At 41.3% G+C, this 27,543-nt stretch overlaps 1 protein-coding gene across 1 annotated transcript in view; it reads left to right on the plus strand.

Annotated features, from left to right (window-relative positions):
* Window positions 1-39: 39 nt before the first annotated feature.
* LOC124093840 (putative ankyrin repeat domain-containing protein 19) overlaps window positions 40-27,543 on the plus strand; it is a gene marked incomplete at its 3' end in the record, with an annotated part of 41,517 nt that continues 14,013 nt past the window's right edge. The window contains 4 exon segments of the mRNA XM_046446373.2: window positions 40-416; window positions 6,357-6,509; window positions 9,824-9,882; window positions 12,207-12,273. Coding sequence (XP_046302329.1) covers window positions 6,415-6,509; window positions 9,824-9,882; window positions 12,207-12,273 — 221 coding nt within the window.

Genomic DNA, 27,543 nt, shown 5'->3' on the forward strand with positions numbered 1-27,543 from the left:
TATCCTCCTGAGTTCTTGCATTTTTTTTTTTTTTTTTTGAGAATTTTAATATTTATTTTTTAGTTATCAGCAGATACAACATCTTTGTTTGTATGTGGTGCTGAGGATCGAACCCGGGCCGCAGGCATGCCAGGCGAGCGCGTTACCACTTGAGCCACATCCCTAGCCCGAGTTCTTCCGTTTTTAAGTCTCTTCTTCTTAAAAGCTATGTGTTAGGCGGCTTTGGAGAATAAAGGAGACAAGGTCTCTCTCACGCAGTCGCGTTTGCGCGGTGTAGGTGGGGCTAGAGGCCGCCTAGGCGGTTGTAGGGTGACGGCGCTGCCGCCATTTTGTAGGGTGTTTGTTGCAGCGGCTGGAGAGGAACGACGGCGGTTTGGCGACGTTTTTCGGCCAAAGGACCTTTTGCTTTCGCAGAGGTGAGGTTTCGGGTGTGATGTGCTGGGCTAGGCTACCGTCGAATCTTATTTTAGGTCTCGGAGCCAGGTGTTCGAGAAACGACCGGTTCCTGGCCTTGGCCTCTGGGGACTGAGTTGGCGGTTCCTGCGGGGTGCCGCTCCGTTGGTGGCCTTTAAAACCTGAAGGTGCTCTGGCGTCGCGGTCCTGCCAGAGGCTCTAAATTAGCCCCACGGTGTTGACCGAAGAGCTCGGACTCTATTATAGACACTGCCAGGGCCGCGAGTGCTAGGTCGGTCCGAGAGTGCGAGGTCGTGTCCGGAGACCCTGCGAGGGGCCCGTCGCTGGTGTTTGTGTTGTCGGAGATCGATTCCCCCGCTCCCAGATGCCTGACCTCCACCGTTTGTAGCGTTGGGGGTCTTTTCCCTAGTCCAGCGTTTGTCCGTGTTTGTACGCCAAAGCCTCTGGCCAGGTGCCCGGGGCGGAGAGGTGGGTGGGGATTGGGTGAATCCAGGTGGTGGGATTCACCTAGTGCAGGTAAGAGGTTGAAACGTGGGGAGATTCGTCCTTTGTGCAATACTGCCCCCCTCGCCACCCCCCCCCCCCCCCGTGGAGCATACCATTGTGGAGAGAATGAGCCTTTCTGGTAGTTCTGCAGCGTGTTATCTCTGGTGAAGCAGCCAACCTGCAGACTACCGGCCAATCACCTGTATAGATGATTCTCCAAACAGGCACCTCCAGGCCTTTTTTTTTTTTGCCTATTTGAAAATGCCCTCGAATCATAACTTGTAAACCCCCCCCCCCCTTTTTAAGGTTGTAAACTGTTCATACAATAAAGTTGTCAAGTATTTTTTAAGATCTTTTAAAAAGGCGATGGAGCATCAGATTTCTAATACTGATGTCGGGTGTTTTTATTGAAACCTCAGTCACCTGATGATTCTAGCACGTAGGATTTTTTTCTTTTTTTAACTAATTAGAGGCAGCATGGTAATTTTAGGTAGCTTTGCTTTTCTCTATATGTGAAGGAACCTTACAGAAGGGGTAGGTCCTAGAAGCTTCTCTTTGCCTCTTGAGAAAATATTTCTAAAATTTGCTGGGGACCAAAGTGGGTGTTTACGGGGCTGGGACCAACAGCTGAATTAAATTTAAAATAGTGAACCCGACTAGAAAAATATTGGGTTCGTCCAAGAAACTCAATCTTAATATTGCATATTAATAAGTTTGATAATTTGAAAACTTTGTTTTTTAGAGGAGATGATTTAGCAGACTCATGGTAGGTAGGGAAAAAACAAACTAAAGCAAACACAGATGTGTTGCAAAGCCTTCATAATGGATGGTCATGATAATTACCTTTAGTCATCAGAAGCTGAAATTTTGCTTGCTATTATTTTAAGAATGCTTAGGGGGGTTGGTCACCAGGATGAGGATCCAAAGAGGTCCCTCAAAAAGGAGGTGAACTTCAATTCTGGCTGTGAGGGTCCTTTGATGTATGCTCTCAAAAAGGAATTTATGTTCTAAAGTGAGGCACATGATTGAATTTATTGAGTGAAAGAAAGAAGTACACAGGGTGGAGTGTGGGTGTTGAAGAGAGGATATTGCTAGTTCCACCTTATCTAGACATATTTATACATGTAAGATCAGTAGTACAGGGACATGAGCTAAGAGGTTGTTTTCAGTTCTCCTTTGTATTTGTAACTGGACATGTTGATCATTCCTAGGATGTTGGTCATTTACAGGTATGTTGATCATTATTCAAAGGGGTAGTATTTTCTTTCTTTGTTTTTGGTGCGTTTTGCTTTGTGAACACATTTTGTACCTGTGGATAAGGTCTAATAATTGTTGTAATGGTGTTCTTTGTGACCTTTAAACCTGAATTTTTAATCCATGTCAAAGTGGACTTTAATCATGGCCACTTTGTGGTGTTCTGCATGCCTCTTTTCTGCCTCTTTAGTGTCTTCTGTCCTAACTCGAGGGTTAGAGGTGCTTGGAAAGGCCCAGGTCCTAGATTCAATCACTAGCATGAGGGTGGGAGAGAGAAAAATGTTTAGCCAAGCTGAGTTGTAAATGTGGTTAAAATACATTTTTGGCAATTGAAGGAACAAGTTAGGAGAATTCTTCTAGAATTAGGGAAAAGAATAAAGTTTATTTATTAGCACTGGAGATTTAACCCAGAGGCAAGTTTATCACTGAGCTACATCCTGAGCCCTTTTTTATTTTTTATTTTGAGACAGGATCTAACTAAGTTGCTGGAGCTTCTGGGATTACAGTCTTGTGCCACTGTGCCAGCTTTAAATTTTTTTTTTTTTTTTTTTTTAATAATTCTGAAGACTTACTAATTTCCAGTGAGAAGCCAACAATAATTTTAGGATTTTTTATTTGACTTGATCAGTATCTTCTCTGTTTGCTTGCTTGTTTAGTTCTGGGAATTGAACCCAGGGGCATTTTACCAGTGAGCTATATCTCCAGCCTGTTTCATTTTTTTATTTTTGAGACAGGTCTTGCTCAGTTGCTTAGTACTTCACTAAGTTGCTGAGATTGGCCTGGAGTTTGTTAGCCTCCTGCTAAGTAAGCTTAAAAGAAGCCTCATGAACCAAAAGATGTATAGAATTAGAATGGGCACAGAATTAGAATCAGCATCAAATTAAAATATCCTAATGTTTGGGCTGAAGGTGGTAGAGTACTTAACTAGCAATTTGGAGGCCCTGGGTTGATCTCAACATTGCTTAAAAAAAAAAAAAAAGTTTGGTGGCATCAGGCTCTGAAGGCATGATACATAACAGGGAAGACCTCCCAGGAGAATTGAAGCTGCCTCATTTCAAAGCCATTAATCAATTTGAAATATTTTAAATTTTTACTTGATTTATTTGCTTATTTCTCATTTAGGCAAGCTGAATAAGGTTAACTAAATTATTTGCTCCATTTTAGATTTTTGCCAGCTCCTTTGTTGAGTTGTGAATTTCTTTTTGCCATTTAAACTCACCCTATTTAGCAGAGTTTGGACCTTACTGTTAAAAATTTTACGCTTTGAAAAAGAATTAAGTTGGGAAGAGGCAGATTGGTTAAATCGAGCATAGGTTCAGAATCCTGTTGTATATTGGAGGTGTAGATTGAGTCTGGGAATTGTGTTACCCTCATAGTCTGATGTTACTTTAACCATGCCTCATTATGTATCCCCATAAGTTGGTTTCTTTTTCAGGATTACTCCAGATTTATAACAAATAGATTTTTATTTTAAGAAAAACTACAAATGATTTGCAAATAAACTTCTTACTGGAGAAAATGGATTTATAATAATCACCTTTTGGTTTTTCAGTTTCTCTGTTGAATATTGTGTTCTTTCACTTCTATTTTCTCTTTCTGTGTGTGTGCAAGGGGTGCTGGGTATCAAACCTAGGGCCTTGATAATGCTAGACAAACACTGACCTACACCCCAGCCCCTCCTTTGTTATTTTCAAACCTTGGAGTCATTCTAAGATTTAGAAAAAGAAGTTTGAGAAAAAAGCTTAATTAATGAAAAGCTCTTTACCTTTAAATAGAAGTTACCTCCCATATTTAATATCCGTTTCTTACATTGATTATTTGTATTATATGTTAACCAAGCTGCATGACACTTGTGATTTTATTTAATGTTAAATCAGCTCATGTTTTTTTTTTTTTTTTTTTTATAATTCCATTACAGACTTTAATAAGATAATCCCTAAATACATGCATAGTGCATGTGTACATATAATATCTTAGGTATTAATCAATCCTTTAAAATACAGAGTATTTGCTTTCTCTAAAAATAATTACGGTAGCACATTTGTTGTTTCATTCACAAGCACACTTAAGTCAAATAAAAAGATCTGTTTAAAGTGTCTCTTTGCTGAGATGAATAAAACCCCACACTACACACACACAAGATCTTAGATATGGCTTTCCTCCAAATAAATTTTTTTTAAATTTCACTTTTAGTTATACTTTAAAAAATTAAAGTCAATAAGTACTTTAAAATATATATTACATCCAGGGCTGGGGTGTAGCTCAGTGGTAGTGTTTGCCTAGCATGCTCTAGGCCTTGGGTTCAATCCCTAGCACTGCAAAAAATACATAAGAATTATTAATTAAAAACATACATTACATCTGGAAACTTAAGGAGTTTATAAGGATTTACAACAATACATTTTCAAAACATGTTGGAAGGAAAAACAATTAAGTGATTTAAGGCTCTGAAATTAAAAGTCAAACTATAAACAGCTTTGACAAACCTACTCTTCATACATTTCCTCTTACATTATAACTGACTCCTCAGAAGTATTCATTCAGTTACAAAAGTTATAAAGAGCTCATTTCTCCTCCAAACTATTTAAATTCAAGTGATTTTTCTGTAGCTGTACATCAATATTGATGTAAGAAGAACATCTACAATAATTACTTAAACAAAGCACATTATCAGATTATTACACAAAATGTGAATTTTGACTTAAATAATCCTTAAGAATCCCACCCCAGGTTTCAGAGAGGGTTTCTTCTTGGTTAGAGGCTTACTAATAACGCTGAGCTCCAACTAGTCTCGCCAGCTCAAGGCCACCTGCGTCAGGAAGCTGGCATGATGCACAGCACACACCTACAACTCCTGGGCTCGCTTTCAGATTCTGTGGCCGGAGTGCTTGGCAGGACACGGGCCTCACCTCAGCCCTCTGCCACACGATTCCTTTCTACACTGAGGACTCCCCTTTGGCTCTGGCACGACCAAGTGTGTGCATTTCCTGTTGAGGTTCAGCTGGCAGCTCCCGCCATGGAACGTGAGCAAAGCCCACAGGGTGCTTCTGTCTTCAGATGACACCTGAGAAAGGCAGGCAGTGATTCCAAAAAAAATCTGACATGACTCTCAAGAAAATCCATTGACTGGCAGAAGAGCTCCACACTGTACGGACAAAGTCACCCAAGAAGGCTTTACAACAGGTAAGTCAAAGACTTCTCGAGCTTCTCCAACCTCGGGATTGTCCCCGTCCTCTGAAATTATGTGTGAAGCTAGGGCATTGTAAGAGACCTCCTTGGCTTTTCCAGCCTTAAGAAGCTGAATAACCTGCGGGTCGATGTCGCCCATCGCGTAGTACTTGACCTCTCGGGAACTTCGGGCGCCCGGTCCGACATGGTGGCGGCGGCCCGGACGGCTGCGGAGGCGCCCGCCCGGCCCGCGCGGCGGGCCCCGGCCGGCCAGGCCCTGCGAATCGGGGCTTGCTCCCCCGCCCGCGCCTCAGCTCATGTTTTAATGTTAACATTTTTTAAAGAAATTTATTTCTAATTAGAAAATTAGCATAAATGACAGTGGCAGTAAATTAAGACAAAAAAAAATCATTGATTTCAAGCTAAATACTGTTGTCTACTGAAGCCTTAAGCCTGAACCTTTCAAAAATTTGAAGATTAAAAATTTTTGCCAGATAGGGTGGTACATGCCTATGATAGCAGCTACTCCAGAGGCTGAAGCAGGAGGATCCCAAGTTCAAGGCAGTCTGGGCAACTTAGACCCTGTCTCAAAATAAAAACAAGAAAAAAAGACTAGGAATGTAGCTCAGTGGTAAGAGTGCCCCCGTGTTCAATTCCTAGTACTGCCTCCCCTCTGCCCACAGAATTTTTTTCTTTCATTCTTTTTTGTTTGAAGACAAGAACCAAGCTGAGAATTTGTCCTGGTTATATTCAGAAGAATTGAAAGATGGTGTATTAAAGGTCTCACCGTGTTATCCATTATTTAGTACTAGATCTATGCCACTCAGTAGTTGTCAGATATACCAGTGGTAGAGTACTGTATGCCTTGGGAAACATACCTAAAAATATTCTACAGCCTTTATGACCCTACATGCCATATTTAAATAATATTAATGTATAATGTTTCTATTAATAATGTTTCATTTATTAAACAAATCCATTTCCACAGCTCTCTATAACCTCCACAACTCACTTTTTCTTTTTTTGGTTAACAGATGCGACATTCCCAACGAACACACTGCCCTGACTGGGATAGCAGAGAAAGCTGGGGTCATGAAAGCTACAGTGGAAGTCACAAACGGAAGAGGAGATCTCACACAAGAGAACAGGCATTGTAAACCGCATCACCAGTTTAAAGAATCTGATTGGTAAATTACTCTCTACTTAGTAACATTTTAGTCCTAATAGTTTTAATGATTTCTTATTTGTTTATATAGCTTGTATCAAGTGATTGTAGAATGCAGTCAACATTTATTCATTCAAAAAACTCTTATCCATTACTGTTATAGGCTGGCTTCTGTAGTTGCAAAGGCTGTAGCTGCAATAAAACAGTTTCTATCATATATCTGTGTCTGTCTGGGGGTATTGAGAGACAGTTGATCTGCAAGTGAATAAGAAATATATTCAGGGGATGGGGATGTAGATCATTGGTAGAGGACTCGCCTAGCATGTGTGAGTTTGATCCCCACTACCACAGGAAAAAGTAAGCAAGCAGGCAGAAAAATATAGTCAGTAGCATGTTGATTTCTAGCTGCCAGTAACATAGTTGGGGAGTTGAGACACACATAAAGTTCAGTAAAGGTGATGAAAGAATGTCCATTGAGTGCTTTTAACCTGTGTGTAGGAGGGTGGTACATAAATTAGGGTGCTCATTATGTGTTTCAAAAGTGAGGTGATGGAAGGGGTGGGACAGTTTAATCCAGATAAGAAAGGTAACATGTGGATAAGTTAAAGTGCATTGGGGATTAGTCGCTTATATTCTACAGGTTATATTTACAGAATTAAGGCCAATGAATATGTTTGGTATTTTAGAAGTTTACTTATATTCTAAGAACTGTTTTATTTATATACAGGCAGTAGCTAGTAATTTAGGAAAGGGTCTCAAAAATTTACAATAATATTGAGTCTTTTTTTTTTTTTTTGTATTTTTACTGGTGTAAAATTTGGAGGTAATACATTTATATAGAATTAAAGGAATCCTAAAGTTCTAAATATTAAAGGCTAGATGAATAGAGTTTCTTGCACACTCTCTTCCATTAATTTCCCTTTCTCATTTGTTTTGTGTTGGTTTTATGTTTTCTCCTTGTTTGTGCAGATGTTCCATTGGGACTGTTTACCAGATTGCTTTCTAAATTAGCCAGCTGGGGTTACTTTAAAAAACAGTATGTAATTTTTTTCCTCCTCCATGCTAAATAGACTTGTTCTGCTAAACAGTGAGCTTATTGGTAGTCAGTGTAGACTAATCATGCTTTTTTAAACACTGTTACATAAGGGAATGTGGAGGGAGGTTGAATGTAGGATTTCAGTGACTAGAGCAAATTGATGTATAGTATAATATAAAAATCATATCTATCCCAGTATATTGATAAGTATACAAAATAAGGTTAACATCATAATAATCATTATTCATAAGTTATTATATATTGTGTATGCACAAAGGAAGTGATTTGATTGATTCATGTTTATAGTTAACTACATAAACATAATACCTAGTCAATCTAATTAACCACCAGACCAGTACTTTCTTCTTTGACATTAGCCTCAGACATATTTGGTGGTAATTGTTGATCATAATCCAAAAAATTCTTTTTGAAGGTTAAAAACTTTATGAGTAGTTTTTATAAAACTATAGAAAAAAAATTTAAATCCAGAAAAATGTGAAGAAGGTAACCTTTATAGTGGCCCCCTATTTAGATGTAAATTATTATTTGTTTAAAAAGGTTTCACAAATCTTTGCCTCTGATTATTTATTGAATATAGATTCTAAGAGGCTAAAGGGTATGAACTCTTAAAAGATGATTCTTAAATATTTTCCTTTTCTTAGAAGGTTCATAACCAAATTGTACTTCTAAAAAATGCTTCTTCATGTTCCCATTATTTTAGCCCTTTGTCACATATATTGCAAAGTGTCTTTTCTTTGTGAGTCGTCTTTTAGCAGTAGCCTGTGAGTTGGTCTCTCTTCCTACAGGTCTTAATCCATTCTGCACACTTATTGAGAAGATGATGTGACTGTAAATACCACTTTTATATCCTTAAATGTCTTTCTATAACAAGGTATCAGGTCTTAAACCAGTTTAGTGTAAATAGGAATCACCTTGGAGGGGTGTGTTTCAAATGCAGATTTGATCGATAAGTATGACCCTGAAGCCCAGGAATCTCATTTTTAGTAAGAACTCCTTATTCTAAGTTGTTATTTAATAGACAAACTATTTGAGATACACTCCTTAGCCTGAGCTTTTAATGATATATTTTCAGCCAGAGAATTGCTATATTTCTCAGGGTGAACATTGCTCTTGCTATTATTACCTGAATAATACATAGACAAATCCATCTCTAAGCCATTGTGGCTAAAAGTACTTTAAATGTAAAGTGATAATATGCCATTTTTCTCCCTTGGAATTTCTTCTACTTTCCCCTTTGTCCATATCCTGGCTTCCCTTTACGGTGAAACTCTGTTCCCATCTTTTTCATGAATTCTTCCCTGACTATTTTAAGCAGATTTGAGTTTTTTCCTTTCTCTGACTCTTAAGCACTCACATCCAACCTTTCAGTATTTCCTTCATTGTTGGGTTTTGTTTTATTTTTATGTGATGGTCTTAAATTGTTCATTATTTGTTGGCAGGGACTTTGCCTTATATAATTTTTTTTTTTATTTCCCACAGGACCTGTGTGGAAATAAAAATGAATGCCCCTATCCTCATTAGTTTTGACTATTTTGAAAGGCTACAGTGAAATATTCACTGGGCATTCAGTGAATATTTGTAAAAATTTAATCAGTCTGTTCATTTTGTTTACCGTGTCCATAGCCTGTATGATTCTATAGTTTTTGTTTATATAATCTCTCAGCCTTGGTCACTGGTCATTATAGATTGAAAAGGTTCCAGTCTTTTTAGTTTTTCCTCATGGTATTGCATCATGCCGTTTTGTTTTTCTATATATTGCTTTTGGATTATCAGCAGCTCTGATTTTATGTAGTATTCCAACTAATGATTGTTTGTGTTTTTTCTGATAGCAAGATTTTGGGATTTTTGTGGGAAGGATGCCTTACAGAACTAGATAGGATATGCTTAATGAGTGTGTACTTCCTAGCTTGTGGTGGAGAGTTCTCCCTGACACTTTCAAAACAGCTAACCTAGACCCCCACAATCTTTCCCTAAAATCCTGAGTTGTTTCTCCAGTGGCTAGAACTTAGACTGACTCTAGGGAATAAGAATGGGTCCTGCATCTTCCGCCTGAATTGGGTAGTGCTAGATGCCAGCCTTGTTTTGGGGTAGTGGTTTTAAGGGTGTTTCTCTCCTTTATTTCTGCCTAAACCAGAACTCTGGGGAAAAAATGACAGCATATTCTGGGGAACCTAAAGGGGTTGGTGAGGGCATTTTAGGCAACATCTGTCACTCCATTGCTTGTCAGGATTATTTTAGCTAATTTGTCTGACTGGGCAGGTGTCCCCTCTCTCCCTCAGTGCTCCATGTGCATCCCTCTTGAAGCTTCGCACTCTGTTGAAGAGGACACTCATCCCAGGTAGAGAGGGGGACGGGAAACTGGGCCAATTGAATCTCTATGTCCTTTTCTTTCCATCAGATCAAGGCTACTTAACTGGGATCCATTGACTTCCTGAGGTCCATGACCTCTATGAAACTATTTGCCAAGTTTTGTTCATGCATTGTGTGTTTCTTAGGGAAGAGGGGTCCACAACTTTCATCATATTCTCAAAGAGATCTGTAGATGCAAGTACTGTGGCACTAGATAATGATGTTTTCTGTCATGTGTTTCTTGTGTGTTTCTCAAGCAGGAATGATGGGAAATTAGAAATGCAAAGGGAAGTAGGGTGGAGGGACTTATGTAATCCTAGGCAAGCAATCACAGGATCCCTTTCTCATTTGTGGAACATATCTTGCAGATGTCTTCAGCAGAGTAGGCAGTACTGAAAGTTGTCTGTTTCTCAAGCAGGAATAACAAGGCTAGAAATGCAAAGACAAGACAGAATAAGTGATGTAAAATAAGTAGTTTGAAAATGTCTCAGTTTTTGTCACTAATGTGCATATTATTTAGGGAGTTTTAATTTAGTCATCATTAAAATGAGAAGGCTAGAATACATTCAGGGCTCCTTGTATCTCTAAGACACCTTTCATGGAAGAATTTTCTGCTAGGATGAAAGCGCTTATCGAATCCACTGCAGTAAATCCTCAGTCCGAAGCAGGAGAAGCAGTCCTAAAAGGAAGCGTAATAGACACTGTTCAAGTCATCAGTTACGTTTGGTATGATTGATTTTGTTTTTATTTTGAGTGGATTCTTAATTGTGTGTAAAAGCTCTTAAGGAGCTGATAAGTTTCTAAAAGTTTCTTTATATATGTAATGCTATTTGGATATAATTATTATATTACTTGAATCCTTAAAGGAAACGTCCACATTCTCATAGCTGATCTGTATATTTATTAGCTAGCCCTCACTTGCCCACATTTACTCATTCTACAGACCAGATCATGAGTTTGTTGATTTTAATTATAGAAATTATTTCATTTTTGTGTTTGTATAATATAATCTTATGAAAAATAATGCACCCATTTGTTCTTTCAATTGAAATATTATTTTACTTTGAAAGAAACCTCTTTCCTAATACTTAAAAACAAAATGGAAAGTTGCACTGATACTTAAATGTTGTTAACCTGTATATAGCATAATCCTTAATACAGTGCATCATTGTGTAATTACATCTATTGAAATTGTGAGTATGGGTGCTGAATGGGAAACATATTTTTAAAAAGCCAGATTTTTTTTTTAAATGGACATCTTCATTGTTTTAATCTGTAAACTGAATTGCAGTTTTTCTCCCCAACCTTTGTTTGATAGAATTAGCTGTTATTGGATTGAACATTGAAATTAACTAGCCTTTGTTTTCCCCTTTGATTTTAATCATGTATATTTCAGAATATTGCTAAATAAGACAGTTACAACAATCTTGACATTTTAAAACATTTTTCTGACAAACTAGACATCTCAACTCACAGCATATGCTAGTTATAGCAAGAGATTAGTAAATCATGACATTGCATTCTTTAAATTTCAGACTTCAATTAAATCAGTATTTTAAAGAGACAATTGTGTTGTTTTTCTATTGCCACTTTAAGTATCTTATCTGAAAATCTGTTCCTTGCCATGTTTTTCTTCTGTAACATAAACTGTGCCCTGTGAATTTCTGGGGACTGAATTTGAAATTGCTCCTGCCAACTGTTCGTGGCCTGGTGCTTATCTGAATGCCTGAATATCTCCCCGCTGAATGAATTGCGTATTCTGCCCTGAATTCACTCTGATATATTGATTGGCTGGGCGATCTTGGTGCTGCCCACTTGCCGTTCCAGAAGAGCCACCGAAGGAAAAGATCCAGGAGTATAGAGGATGATGAGGAGGGTCACCTGATCTGTCAAAGTGGAGACATTCTAAGAGCAAGATGTATAGAATATTTTTCAACACTTTTTAAACTTTGCAGACAGAATAATCTTTTTAAGAATAGTTTGTCAGCGGGGGGCTAAAGAACTCTTCATTGCTTTTTTGTTTTGTTTTTTGTGGGTTGGTTTGTTCTTTTGTATTTCTTCTTTTCTGTAGAATTTAAATATTTCTACTCTAAAGTTCCAAAATAATCAGTGGAATTTGAGATTAGAGCAAGAAAGATAGCTCTATCTAATTGTTTTTGTAGCAGATGAAAATAAAATAATTTGAGTGCTGAAACATTAGTTATGCTTGTTAGAGATCATTTGAAAATATTCCACACTTAAGCATTCATTGTTTGAATAACTAGTTAATTTATACTTAGTTACTTATACCTCTTCTTCTCTCCCTCACTTTAGATGAAATCGTGGACACTTTGGGTGAAGGGGCCTTTGGCAAAGTTGTAGAATGCATTGATCATGGCATGTAAGTTTATTTTTATATCTTTGAACATTCTGATATTTTTGATGGGAAATCACCCATAATTTAAATGAAGTATGTTTTTAAAGTAGTAGTAGCTACAAGTTTTTCTGATAGATATTCAACATTTCTTTAACCTAGATATAGTTTATTTACCAGGTACGTAGATTTTATGAAGAATGCTGACAAATTCTATCAAATTGAGTTTATTGAAGTTAAAGTGTGTGTTCAAGTGAAGGAGTTTCCCAGAGCTTAGATTGTTGGTCCTCTATTAGGAGAGATTCAGCTACTTTTGGATTGCAGAGACAAAAATATATCTAAATTTTCATAATAGAGTTAACTTCCTAGTCTGCAAAGAAATTATCCTACTTGAGACCTACAGAATTAAGTCCAATTTTTTAAATGAGGCCTACCTACCCGTTTGTGATTTGATGACCTACTCTGCCTCATTTTACCATATTCCTTCAGTTCCTCTATTCTGTGGTTTGCCTATGTCTGTGTAACTAAATCTTTTAAAGCACGTTTAGTAGAACTGCATATTTTAAATTGACATCTAAAGTTTTTTGTCATAAATTATGATAGTTGGAAAGGATGTAATTTTCAGCTTATTTTAAATATGAGTATTTAAAAACTAAATTTTTAAATATATTGGAGGCAGTCTCAATATCATAGCCACTTGATAATGTACTATCATTCATGAACAAACTTTCTTGAATGCATACTTAGGACTGGGGGAGTAGCTCAGCAATCAAGTACTTGTGCAAAGCCCTGGGTTCAGTCCTCAGCAACACAAATTTTTCATCCTTGAAGTAATTTCTGTTCCATTGTCCATAAAGAAAATTATCCTAAATTTTATTATCACCCCATCTTACTTCTCTGCAACAAAAATGTGAACATAAGTTGAATTTTATACTTTGAAATATTTGTAGACTCACAGAACAGTGGACAAGACTTGGGTGGGAAGGCAGGTGATCCAACAGGGAGAGACAGGTACAGGCCCAGGGACACTGTCAGGTGTTAGGGTTCTGGGTACAGAACCAAGCACCCAGAAAGAGTAAGGGGCCCATGTGAGAGGCAGGGCTCTGTTTCCCATAAGGTGCCCTGGCCTAGATTAGAATCCAGGGCCAGGGTCCTGACAAAGGAGGCCTGGCAAGGGAAGGGGGATAGGAGGAGGGTGACGGCAGGGCATGGCAGAGGGTCCTGGTAGGTGCTCAGAAGGGAGAGACCCAGGACCCAAGCTAGCAGCCCAGGAAAGGGACCCACTCGACCGTTCTTGGATGAGAGACCCAAAGAGAAGGAGACCCACAGCGCCAGAGGAATTCGTGAGGGAAAGGCGAAGAAGGGGTTGCATGAGGACCAGAAGACAGACAAAAGCACAAGGCACCTAGGGGAGCCCGCTGCAGGGCACAAGCAAGAAGCCTCCAGGTCAGACCCAACACAAAGAGACTCCATGTTATGCTAAAGGACATGAGGAAAGGGGTCAGGAGTTCAGGGAAGCAGCCAGGCCCTGGGACTGAAGCGCAACAGACCAAGGTTAGGGAAGGCTGGGTTGGGGTTGGGGCATCACGCAAGGCAAGAGGGCACTAGAGAGAAGGGGATTCAAAGGGCTGGGTTGGAGCAAGTCACATGTTTACTGCCAGGCATCAAGGTTCAAGCAGTGAAGGGGACACAGGCCAGTGGCAGGGCTGTGTTTCCCACAGGGTGCAGAGGCCAGCCAATTCCATTCCTCTGTCCCAGGTGAGTAGATCCTCAGAGAGGGACCTGGACCAAAGGAGGGGCAAAAGCAGGCACTTTTAGATGATACCTGTGATGCAGAGTTGGGGGTGGGGTTGGTGGGCAGCCAGGACCCATTTGAGGAGCCCCGACTACAAAGGAGCCGGGGGAGCAGAGGGTCTGGGCAGTGCCAGAATACCTCAGCATAAGGGGAACAGAGGGTAAATGGGGCCTGAAACCAAGGGACAGGGACATGGTCCCCAAGAAGGGCAGCAAGGTCAAGCAAGGAGCTGGACCCAGTAATGGAGAGCCAAGCGCTAGCACCTGGGCCTGGGTGAATGAAAAGGGACATGGTTGTTTTTGGGAACTCTTATACCTCTGCAGCCTGGGTAGAGCAGACTGGCTCCTCCAGGCGAAAGACTCCTCCCACCTTGGTGTCCAGGCTAGCTTGCATTCTGCCTCAGCCAACCTAGAGGGGACTCGTCCCTCCAGGCAAGAGACCCCTCCCACCTCGGTTTGTAGAAGGGGCTCCTATACAGGTGCAGCCAGGGTAACAGGGACTTGCCCCTCCAGGCCGGAGATCCCTTTCACCTGGATGTCTGAGGGAATTCATATACCTCCACATGCAGTGTGGAGGGGACTCGCCCCTCCAGGCGGGAGACCTCTTCCTCCTGGATGTCTGGGGAAACTCCTATATCTCCACAGGAAGAGTAGAAGGGACTCACCCCTCCAGGCAGGAGATGCCACCCAACTGGGTGTCAGAGGAGCTAGTACACTGCTCCAACGAGGGTAGAGCGTACTCCCCCCACCAGGCCGGAATCTCCTCCCACCTAGGTGTCTGGGGGATCTTGTATACTGCCACAGCATGGTTAGAGGGGACTCGCCTCTCCTGGCAAAGATCCCTACCATCTCGGTGTTGAAGGGAGCTCATATACCATTGCCACCAGTGTAGAGGGGACTTACCCCTGCAGTGGGAAGTCGCCTCCCACGTGGGTGTCTTGGGAGGTCTTATATGGCACCAGCTAAAGTAGAGGGCACTCTCCCCTCCAGGGGGGAGAACTCTCCCACCTGGCTGCTGGGGTGAGCTTGTATGCTACCAAAGCCAGTATAGAGGGGACTCACCACTCCAGGCGGGACACCCCTCCCACCTGGTTGTCTGAGGAAGCTTGTATACTTCCACAGCTAGGGTAGAGGTGATTTGCTGCTCTATGCAGGAGACTCTTCCTACCTGGGTGTCAGGGGGAGCTCTTATACTGCCACAGCCAGGGTAAAGGGGATTTGCCCCTCCAGGCAGGATATGCCTCCCACCTGGGTGTCGGGGGGCGATCTTATACTGCCATAGCCAGGATAGAGGGGACGCGCCCCTCCAGGGTAGAGACCCCTTTCACCTGGGTGTCCAGGGGAGCTCCTATAATGCCACAACAAGGTTAGGGGAAACTAACTAGACCATGCCCGCCTGGGTGTGGGGGGGGAGCTATTATACTGCCACAGCCAGGGTAGAGGAGACTCGCCCCTCCAGGAAGGAGACCCTTCCCAACTGGGTGTCACCCGGGGCTTGTATAAATCCTTAGCAAGGGTAGAGGGTTGTTGCCTCTCCAGGCAGGAGACCCTTCCCGCCAAGGTGTCAGGGGGAGCTCATATTCTTTAGCAGCCAGGGTAGAGGGGACTTGCCCCTCCATATTGGAGACCCCTCCCACGTGGGTATGGTAGGGGGCAGCGACTATACCACCATAGAAAGGGTAGAGGGGAATCGCCCCTCCTTGCTGCAGAACCACTCCCACCTGGGTGTCAGGGGAGCTCCTACACCACTGTAGCCAGGGGAGAAAGGACTCGCCCTTCTAAGGAGGAGACCGCTCCCACCTTGGGTGTCTTTGGGAATTCCTATACAGCAGCAGCCAGGGGAGAGCCGACTCACCCCTCCAGGAGAGAGACCCCTCCCATCTTGATGCCAGGGCAAGCTTGAATTCCTCCTTAGCCAGGGTAGAGGGGATTTGCCCCTCTAAGTGGGAGACCACTCCAACCTGGGTGTTGGAGCTGGGCAGGTATACAGCTACAGCCAGGGTAGCAGAGACTCTCCTCTCCAGGCAGGAGACCTCTTTCATCTGGTTGTCAGGGGGAGCTCTTATCCCTCTGCAACAATTTAGATGGGACTCACCCCTCAAGGCAAGAGACCCCTCCCTCCTGGGTGTGTGTGTGTGGCGGGCAGCTCTTAAATCTCCAAAGCCAGAGTGGATGGGACTCACGACTCCAGTCCGAAGACACCTAAAACCTCTGTGTCAGTGGGAGCTCCTATACCACCACAGGCAGGGTCCAGGGTACTCTACCTTCCAGGTGGTAGACTCCTCCCAACTGGGTGTCAGGAGACCTATTGTACTGCAGCAGCCAGGGTAGAGAGGTCTTGCCCCTCCATGTGGGAGACCCCTTCCACCTGGGTGTCTCAAGGAGCTTGTATACCACCTTAGCCAGGGTAGAGGCGACTTGCCCCTCCAGACGGGAGACCCCTCCCATCTGAGTGTGAGGGCAGCTCATATACCACTGCAGCCAATGTAGAGGGTACTTGCTGCACCAGGCGAGAGACACCTTCCACCAGGGTGTCGGGAGATTGTATACTGCCACAGCCAGGGTAGAGGGGACTCTCCTCACCAGGCAGGAGACCCCACCCACCTCCATGTGTGGGGGATCTTGTAGACTGCCAAAGCCAGGTTAGAGGGTACTCGCCTCTCCAGTCGAAGAATCTTCCCACCTGGGTATCAAAGAGAGCTCATATACCTCTGCAGACAGAGTAGCATGGACTTGCCCCTCCAGGTGAGAGACCCCTCCCACCTGAGTGTCTGGAGGAGCTCCTATGCCTCTGCAGCCAGGGTAGAGGGGCCTTCCCTTCCAGTTGGGAGACACTGCCCACATGGGTGTCCTAGGAGTTCTTATATGGCACCAGCCAAAGTAGAGGGGACTCGTCCCTCCAGGTGGGAGGACCCTCCCACCTGGGTGCTGGGGTGAGCTTGTATACCGCAAGAGCCAGGATAGAGGGGACTTGCCCCTCCAGGTGGGAGACCCCTCCCACCTGGGTGTCTTGGCAAGCTTGTATATCTCCACAGCTAGGGTAAAGGGGATTCACTGCTCTAGGTGTGTGACCCATTCTACCTGGGTGTCAGGGGGAGCTCATATATTACTGCAGACAGCAACAAGGGAAATCGCACTTCCCGCAGGAGAACCCTCCCATCTGGGTGGGTGGGGGAGATCATATAACACACAAGCCAGAATAGAGGGGACTCGCCCCTCCAAGCAGGAGACCCCTCCCACGTGGGTGCCTGGGAGAGCTGGTACACCCCCCCCCCCCAGCCAGGGTAGATTGGAATCGCCCCCCTGCAGGCGGAAGTCCCCTCCCACCTGGGTTTCAGGTGGAGCACGTATACCCCAGCAGCCAGGGTAGACACAACTGGAACCTCCAGGTGAGAGACACCTCCCACCTGGGAATTCGGGTAACTCCTATACTGCCTTAGCCAGGGTAGAGGGGACTCACCCCTGCGGGTGAAGACCCTTCCCACAGGGATATCTGGTGAGGGGGGATTCATATACAGCTGCAGCTGGGGTAGCAGCAACTCCCCCATCCAGGCGGGAGACCCCTCCCTCCTGCGGTTTGGAGGGGGCTCTTATAATCCTGCAGCCAGGGTTGAGGGTATTCACCTCTATAGGCGGGAGACCCTCCCACCTCAGGATGTGTGGAGGGGGGAGCTCCTATATCTCTGCAGTTAGAGTATAGCTGACTTGCCCTCCAGAGGTGTGGGGAGTGGAGCTGTATACCCCTGCAGCCAGGGTATTGGGTACTTGCCCCTCCAGGCAGGATACCCGTTTCACCTGGGCATAAGGGGGAGCTCTTATACCACAGCAGCCATGGTAGAGGGTACTTTCCCCTCCTAGGCAGGAGACCCCTCCCACCTGGGTGTCAGGGGGAGCTCCAATACTGCTGCTGCCAGGGTAGAGTGGACTCGCTCCTCCAATGGGAAGACCCCTCCCACGTGAGTCTCTTTTGGAGCTTATATACAGCTTGAGACATGGTAGAGGGGACACTAATCTCCAGGCAAGGGACACCTCCCACCTGCGTGTCAAGGGAGCTCATATATCCCAGCAGCCATGGTAGTAATTGTATTAATAATTGTATTTGTTCAATGAGCTATTCTCATACAGAAAATTTTCCCACAGGGATTCATTGAACAAATACAATTACTAATACAATTACTACCACTCATCCTTCAACTTAATGCTTAAATATATTTAAGGGAATTATTAAAAACCTTTGAATGGTGAAAAAGATTGCATGGAAATTTCTATTTATTGTGGTGAAGACCAAAATATCTCAGTCCTATCTGGAGGGAACATGTAAGAAGAAAGTAGGGAGAGGAGGTGATTTGAAACGGCAGGCAGAGTAAAAGAAAGAAAGTGTAAACTTATTTGAAGAGTACTTGGTACATGGGACTTCAGCATGTGTATTAGCTCTTGCTTTTCTTCCTCTATGTATTTCTTACTTTCTCCCACAGTTTCTGTTCTTAAAAAAATGATTTTTTGATTGACACATAATAATCTTGCATATTTATAAAATACAATGTGATGTGACATTTTGATTCATGTGTACCTGCCGTTGAGTACCTTCAGTTGAGATCAACTCAGGGTAAATAGCATACCCCTCACCTTATACATTTATCATTTCTTTTTGGCAAGTAGATTCAAAAATCCTCTTTTTTATTTTGAGATGCATAATGCATTATTGTTAACTAGATACACCCTACTGAGCCATAGAACATTAGAAATATTTGTCTTACCAAATGGTAACATTGTACCCCTTGACTAATCTCTTTTCCTCTCCACTTCCCACTATTCTCCCCAGACCTGGCCCTCACCATTCTACTCTCAACTTCTATGAGATCAGTTCTTTTTGGAGTTCACATCTGATTGAGATCATGTGATATTTGCCTTTGAAACATAAAATCTGCCGTTTGCAACACCATTTATGGTAAGAGAAATATATCAGGCACAAAAAGACAAACACTGATTACTCTTTGGTGGCATATTTAGAACCCTATAGACAGGAAGCTTTGTCATTTCCCTGTTTTTCATTTCTTTCTTGGCCAGAACTGAGAAAAAATTAGAAGGAAAATTCATTTTTTATAGCTCAATTATGTTCATTGCTTAAACAACATCCATTATTTTAGCCACAGGATTTTAGAACACTGTTGCAGTTGTTAAGATTAGCACACTTAAAAATATTAACCCCGACACAAAACCACAGCGTGGAAAAGTATACAGCATTCTTCACATTTCAATGCTACTCATTAGTCACTTAATGTTTTAAAAATATGATGAAAGCATTTATACCCAAGTCAGAGGGGGGCTTTGCAATCTCTAATGTATACTGATGGATACTCTTCAATGTATAAAGGTGGATATTTTAAAATTGATTTAAGTGAATAACACATATACAAAAAAAAGCATTCCTATCATAAGTAGATTTGCACAAACCATTTGTACCCTTAAAGCATTCAGAGCATCAAATTACCATTAACCCAGAAGGTCCCTTATCCTCCCTCTGTCCACTGCTTTGCTTCCCTGGGGGATAATACTGACCTGATTTCAACCCTATATATTAATTTAGCAAGTGTTTAAAATCTACATGTGTAGTCATACAATATTAACTTATTTCATAGCTGGCTTATTTTGTTCAACACAATGACTTTGGGATTAATCTGCATTTTTGTGATTAATTGTAGATTGTTCATTCTCAATAATGAACACTGTAGAACATTTCATTGTGAGAATTTATCTCAATTTACTTAACCATTCTGCCAGGATAAGCATTGAGATAATTGGCAGCTTGGGACTCTTAAAAATAATGCTATAAATATCTAGTAAATGTGTTTTATGAAAATAGGTACTGTAGGTAAATTACTGTTGAGTATCTCTAGGAATAGAACTTCTGAACCATAGGGTAAACAGAAGTGAGGCTTTAGTAAATATTGCCAAACCATAAATTAAATCACTTTACATTCACAGGAAAAGTGTAGGAGAGTTAAGTTGGCTACAGACCCTCACTGATACTTGATATTTTTCTAATTTTTATTACTTATTTTATTCTTTTAAAAGCTGATACATAACATATTTATGGGGAAAAGTATATATAGTTCAATACATGTACACACTGAATAATGATCAAATCAAGAGAGTAAGCATATCCGATTTTTAACATAATTTATATGTATTAGAAGACATCCTATTCTTCTTTTAGAGTTATTTTCCCAAATATATCATATATTATGAAAAGTTAATTTCTGTTTGACTATAAATTATTATGATTTCTAATCTTGTTTGGAATTCCTGCCCATGCCTTGAACTCACCCATGCCTGAATTTCTCTGACCAGATAACAACCCTCTCTTAAACCTTAGTGGAACCTCATAAATCCTAGCTCCCCCTGACCAGATAACAACCCTCTCTGAAACCTCAGCAGTGCCTCATAAATTCTAATGTTGGGATCTGAATTTACTCCCTGCCTTCAAATATCATGCCACGTACATCATTAACCTGTTATCTGCCTTTGTATTATGCTTGTCAAAATCCTGTTATCTTTAAGTTCTCAAGACACTCCCCTTTGCAACTTTTTGAGCTATAAAACTGTGTTCCTGGAAAGCTGGGGTACTGATCTCTAGCCCGGAATTTTAGGTGAGATGGTTGCTGGCCAGACTTTGTGTACACAAATACAAGCTTGCTTTAATTTGATTTAAAACAAAAGTTAGTAGTCTTTTCTTTGTGTCAGGGTTCAAAAACATTAACAACAACAACAACAAAGGAAACATGAAGGAAGAGACTGTATTGCTAATTTCTGCTGGTTATAGAGAAATTACAACTATTGCTGATTTATAAAACCATCCTATTCTACTCAAACTTTGTTTTTAAATACTTAATACCAAATTGAAAAGAAAAAATACTTCTTCTAGGTGGAAGTTTGGATTTTTGCCCTTCTACTAAGTTAATGCTTGGTATTAAAACTTTTGCTAAAATAAGTTTCTACAAAGGAGGAAAAGCTTACCCATCACTTGGTTTCTGGGACACAGCCAAGTGCCTGGGTTTCAGACTGCATGGGCACTGTATCTTTTGGGGTACCTATTCCATAAGGCAGGGCTGTAGGAGGTTTAAAGTGGTGGCACATTTCTTTTTATCCTTGTGTTAGGAGTGCAGTACCTCAAAGAAGGTTCATTTTTCTTTCATAGAGATATTCATATCTCAGAAAGAAAAAAAAATCTAAAATGTGAACTTAAAGCTGACTAATGCTGTGACTATGTTTGCCACAAACTGAAATATACTACATTTCACTCTTGGAACTTGTGCTGTAAAGAAACCTAGGTAGCACCTGATTCACCACCATGTACAATCTTATGAAGGCAATTGTATAATGCAATAGCGCAGCCAACATACTTTTGTGGGGAGTAGGGGAAAATGAAGGGAAAAAAAGAATCATCAAAGTGAATTCTCTTTTGTGACATTGGAAGTTATTCTTTGATGAACTATATTATTGTAATACCTCCCTGAGGCCTTTTAGGCTCTTGTCTCAGATTTCAAGTCTTGGTGAAATTTGAAAACTGCTTTTCTTAGAAGATAGAAACTGGTAGTGGTAGAGAGTTAATAGATATAATTTCTTACCTAATTCTCAGGAGGAAGGACATTAAGGAATTGTATTTAAAAGCAGCACCCTCTCTTCACTTTTGTCCTCAGGATATCTTTGGGTCTAAATACAATACAGATACAGATACAATACAATACAGATATTGTATTGCAAGTGTGCAATTTGAAAACTTAGAGAATTAGAAATGAATTGCAAATGGCAGGTAATTTCCAAAGGTTGATGCAAACTGATGCAACTGATGGTTGATGGTGAATACCAAGGGTTCTTATTGAACTTACTCCTGATGCAACAGCAATTTCAATTTCCTCCCAGTGACTTAATTGTTATATTGCTCCATAGTATCCAATATGTGCATTAGGAGAACTGCTAGAAAGAGCAAGAATACATGTAGAAAGCTTCACAATCATGATCAAACTTGATTCTCAACTCTGACATTGGATCAAAATGTGGCCATCCCTTACTGAGGCCATTAGTCCAGGTCTCAGATTTGAAATCTATGTGCAATTTGTTAACTGCCTTTGGTATTACATGGGCAAATAGTAGTGGTAGGGAGTTAGGAGATGCAATTTCTTTCTTAATGCTCAAGAGAGCATTAAAGTGTACTGTTTCACAGTAGCAAAACTTTACATTTGACTCAAGGTATCTGCACACATACAGACAAGTATGTACATTTTGAAAACTCCTTATAGCAGTAAGAGAGAATTGCAAGTGGCAGATAGTTTGCAAAGAATGATGCAAACTTAATTCTCAAATGTTTTTTACCTTTAATTACTGCTGCAAAAGCAGTTTCATTTTCTTCCCATGGGTATAATAGGTGCTATTCTCCACAGCAAACAATATCTGCATTAGGAAAACTGCTAGAATGAGCAGGAGTGAAACAGTACATGGACGGAGCTTCAAAATGCATGATAAAACTTAATGTTCAACTCTGGCTTTGGGAGTCCTTTCTTAATGAACTACAGTATTGCCATAGCTCACTGTGGTCTTTTAGAACCTCTTCTCATATTTGAAGTATACGTGTAATTTGTAAGTTGCTTTATGTGGGAGATGGAAAACATTAGTTGTAGGAAGTTAGTAGATACAATTTTTTAATCTAATGCACAAAGGGGCGTTAAGGAATAATATTTCACAGTAACAGCCTGTCACTTGCAGTTTACTCCTATCCCTCTTAGGTATTTTCAAAATGCAGGTGTTCAGATACATTGAGAAAAGCCTGAAGATGCTTTGGAAATGCAGGTGAACTCAGTACTGACTTAAACTACTTTTCTGTTAATACCCCCTTGTGCATTATGTAAGAAATTAAATTGGATTATTCTCTACCATTACCAGTTCCCATCTTCTATGAAGAGAAATGTACAGATTGCACCTAGACTCCAAATCTGAGACCTGGGGCTATAGAGAGGTATGGCATATTGTAGTTCATCAAGGATTGACTCCTAATGCCAGAATTGAGAATTCGGTTTGATCACACATTGTGCTGCTTTCTACAGTAACATTTTACTCTTGCTCATTCTACTAGTTTTTAATGTGGATACTCAGTGCTGTAGAGCAATGTACTTATTAAACCCCTGGTGAGAAAGATAAATCTGCTGTAGGAAAAGTAATGAATTCAGTAAGTCCCCTTTGGGAATTCAGTTGTTTTGGCATGGGGAAACTGCCTTTTAATTGTGATTCATTCCTACCTGTATGAGGCATTTTCAAAATGCACATATTCAGGTGTGTAGAATACAGTTCTGAGTGACTCTGAATGCCAGAACTGAAAATTCAGTGTGATGCTGCATTGTGAGGCTTTCTACATGTACCATTTCCCACTAGCTCATTCTAGTTTTTCCAAATCTGGATATTAGATCTGTTGAGCACTTTAACTAGGAATCCCCTGGGAAGAAAGTAAAGCCTGTCTTGCAGCAGCAGTCTATTCAGTAGGACCCATTTGTGAATTAAGTTTGAACCTGCTTCTAAAATCTTCCTGCCACTTTCATTTCACTCTTATTCCTATAAGCTGTTTTCACAATGCACATATTTGGCTGTATTTTTCTCAGGTCTTATGGTATTCTTAAGATAAATGTAAAGGTCTTTTTGTTTAATTTTGTTTGTTTATTTGCCATGAAAGACAATTTCTTAATCCTACTTGAGTGTCATGACAGTAATTATATCTCCAAACTCCCTCTAAGTACACTTTTGTGTCTTCTATAAAAACGGATCACAAATTGCTCATAGCTTCAAATCTGAGTCCTGTGCCTAATGGGCCACAGATATTATTGGAAACATTAAACTTAAAACAAGGGTTGACTTCAAATGACAGAATTAAGAATTCAGTTTGATTCTTCACTGTGAGATTTTCTCTAATTCCCACTTCCCTCCTGATTTTTCTAGCTCTTTTCTAAAGGCAGATACAAGGCCCTGTTGAGCAGTGTAATTAGTGAAGCCTGTGTGGTAGCAAGAGTCAATTCTGCAAGACTCTTTCATGGTTTCATTTGAATTAGCTTCTGGAAGATACATGACACATTTATTTCACTCCTGTTTTTATAACCTGTTTTCAAAATGCAGATATTTAGCTGTATTGAGTTCAGGATTTTTGCAGTATTGTTATGGTTTACATTTTGGTATCCTCCAAAAGATCACTATGAGAAAATGCCTGAGAGTTTAGAGGTGAAATGATTGGATTATTACAACCTTAACCTGTTCCATACATTAATCTCTTGATGGGCATTTACTGAAAGGTAACAGTAGGCAGGTGGTGTGTGGTTAAAATAGGTGGGTCCCTGGGGGCATGCATTTAGGTTATATATTTTGTCCACATTGACAAGAGTTCTCTCTTTGCTTCCTGGTGGCCATGTCCTGATGTGTTCTCCTTCACCACATACCTCTAACATGGTATTCTGCTTCACCTTGAACCCCCAGGAATGGAGCCAGCTCTCTTTGAACTGTGACTTCTGAAACTGTGAGCCACCAGGTAAACTTTTCCATCTAAAACTGTTCTTGTCAGGTCTTTTAATCACAGCAGAAACCAAAAGCTGACTAAAAAAAGTGCACTTAGGATGAATGTGCATGATGTAGGGTGTTGAAAGACAATTCCTTAATGCCCCCTTGAGCTTTTTGAAGAAATTTCATCTGAAGACTCCCTCCAAATAAAGTTCCCTGGCTTCTATAAAAAGCAGTTTACAAATTGCACATAGGCATCAAATCTGAGTCCTGGACCTAAAGGGTCCCAGAGATGTATGGGAACATTGGGATGACTCCAAATGTCAAAATTAAGAATTTGGTTTGATTCAGTATGGAGAAGCTTTCTATGTACCATTTCCCTCCTGCTCATTCTAGCTTTTCCACATCCAGATATTGGGCCTGGTTGGGACTGATTGACTACGAAGCCCCTGGGAAGAAACTGAAGCCTGTGCTGCAGCAGAATTCAATTCAAGTAGGACTAATTTGTGAATTCTGTTTGAATCTGGAAGCTACTTAATACTTTCATTTCACTCTTGTTCCTATAAGCCACTCTAAAACTGCACATATCCAGGGGTAATGAGGTCAGAATTTAAGGTGCCCTTAGGAAAAATTTGAAGGTTGTGCTCCCATGAAAGAGATTTTCTTTATTCCCATTTGAGCAGCTTGTAAGAAATTATCTCTGTATCCTCCCTCTATGGATAGTTTCCTGTCTCTTATGAAAAGCTTTTAGAAATTTCAATACCTGGGCCTCTTGAGCAAAGATGAGGGAGCCTAGAAACCAAGACTCTGCTCTTAAAGGGAAAAGATGACTGAGCCCTAGGTAGGTTCAGGAAGTAGGAACACAAATCCACCTCACTATTCATTAAGAACAAGCTCTAGGCCAGAGGAGAGTGGTGTGTTACAGGTATCTCAAGGATGTACTTGTCAGGTGCCTTGCCCCCAGTTCAGGTGGAGTAATCCCTGAAACCCCTCAGGAGATTTTGTGTGAGGCCTGTCAAATTTTGACCCTTTCAGTCCTTCTTTCCAGTGGAGTGCCATCTAGGGAAGGTCTGAATTCTGTAAAATTTGCACAAGCTGGAGTCCCTGAGCAACAAAGGCATTAGCTGGGACAGGATAGGCATCTGTGTAAGTCAGGCAAATTAGACAAGTCTTGGATTGGCTAGTCCGGGCTTTTCTGGAATATCAAAAACATGGCAAGGTGAAGGAGGGCAAGGGAAGACAAGGAAATGGATGACTGGGCTTGGTTTGATTGGGTGTAACTAGGCTTGGCTTGGCTTTTACTTGAGTCACATCATGACCAGGCAATGAAAAACAAGGCAAAGCAAGACAAGGCAAAAGAATATTTGGCTGGGCTGGGCTGGGCTGGGCTAAACTGGACATAGCTTAGCTTCTCCAGAGACATATGATGACAAGGCAATGAAAAGCAAGACAATAAAAATCAAGGTAAGTCAGGACTAGCAAGGCTTGAATCCTTCTCATTACCCATGCCATGGTGACATAAAATAAGTTAAATAAAGGCAATGCTTGACTTCTCATTGATACCAAAACCATGGAAAAGTAAGGAAAGGCTTTCCCTCTATAGCCAAACTGTGGCAAGACACAGCAAGGCTAGACTAGTCAAGTCAAAGCTAGAAAGTGTTGGCTTACCTCCAATATCCAAGCAATGGCAAAACAAGGAAACGAAAAGGAAGTCAAGGCAAGGCATTTCAAATAAAGGCAAAGCAAACTTAGCTTTGATAGCCAAGGCAAGGCAAAGCAAGTCAAGGCTTGACTTGGCATAGCTTTACTGTACTTGTCTTCTTTATAGTAAAATAAAGTATAGCCAAGTAAAGCCATGGAAAGGTACAGCTAGGCAAGGTAAGGCAAGGCATGCCTTGACTTGGCTAGAATTAGCTTGGCTTCTCTTCGCATCAGGCCATAGAAAGGCAAGAGGAGACAAGGCACAGCAACTTGATTTGATCTAAATTGGATTATAAATAGCCAAAATATGAAAAGGCAAGACAAATTAAGGGAGGCAAGAGAAGACTTTGCTGTGATTGCCTTGACTTGGCTAATCACTAATAGCCCAGGCATGGAAAGGCAATGTAATACAAGGCAAAGCAAAGCTTGGCCTGGTTTGGCTTCCTCTCAGTAGCCATGTCATGGTAAAGTAAGACAACCCAAGGCAAAGCAAGGCAAGATAAAGTCTGGCTTCCACTTGATAGTCAGGACATAGCAAGGCAAGACAACATAAGTCAAAGGATCGCAAGGTACTGCTTGCCTTCTGCTCAATAACTACATCACATCCAGGCACCATAACATAAGCAAGGCAAGTCTTGGAGTGGCACATTTTCATTCCTTATGGTATGTTTATATCTGGTGAGGCAAGGCAAAGAAGACTTGAAGGCATGTCTTGAAATGGTTTGACCTGGCTTTTTCTCAATAGGCAGTCCATGTGAAGGCAAGGCAATAAAAGGCATGGCTCAGCTAGACTTTTCTTGGTTTCTCCTAAATAGCCAAACTATGAAAGCCAAAGAAAGGCAAGGCAAGGCAGACAAGCAAGAGAGAGAAGGAAAAACATGGCTCAGCCTGGTTTCTCCTAGAAGCCAAGCCATGGGAGTCAAGACAAGGCAAGATACGACAAAACTGGCCTTCTCCTTGATAGCCAAACCATGATGAGGTTAGGTGAGGCATAGCAAAGCAAAGGTAGTAAAGGCCATTCTTGGATTCGTCTTGAGAGCCAAGGCATAGCAATGCAAGCCAAGCCAAGGCACAGAAAGAGCATGTTTTGCTTCCTCTGTATATTCAAATCATGGAAACTCAAGGCAAGTACCTACAAGAATGAGCCAGGTCTAGCGTCCACTAGTAGCCAAGCCATGATGTGGTAAGGCCAAATAAGACAAAGTTTGGATTGGATTGGCTTAGATTGGCTTGGCTTATCAATATGCAAGCAAGCAAAGCTGCCTTGAC

This window comes from Marmota monax, unplaced genomic scaffold, assembly GCF_021218885.2.
Source record: "Marmota monax isolate L192 unplaced genomic scaffold, Marmota_monax_Labrador192_F-V1.1 WCK01_AAM20220418_F8-fsc01744, whole genome shotgun sequence".
In the NCBI taxonomy this organism is placed as follows: domain Eukaryota; kingdom Metazoa; phylum Chordata; class Mammalia; order Rodentia; family Sciuridae; genus Marmota; species Marmota monax.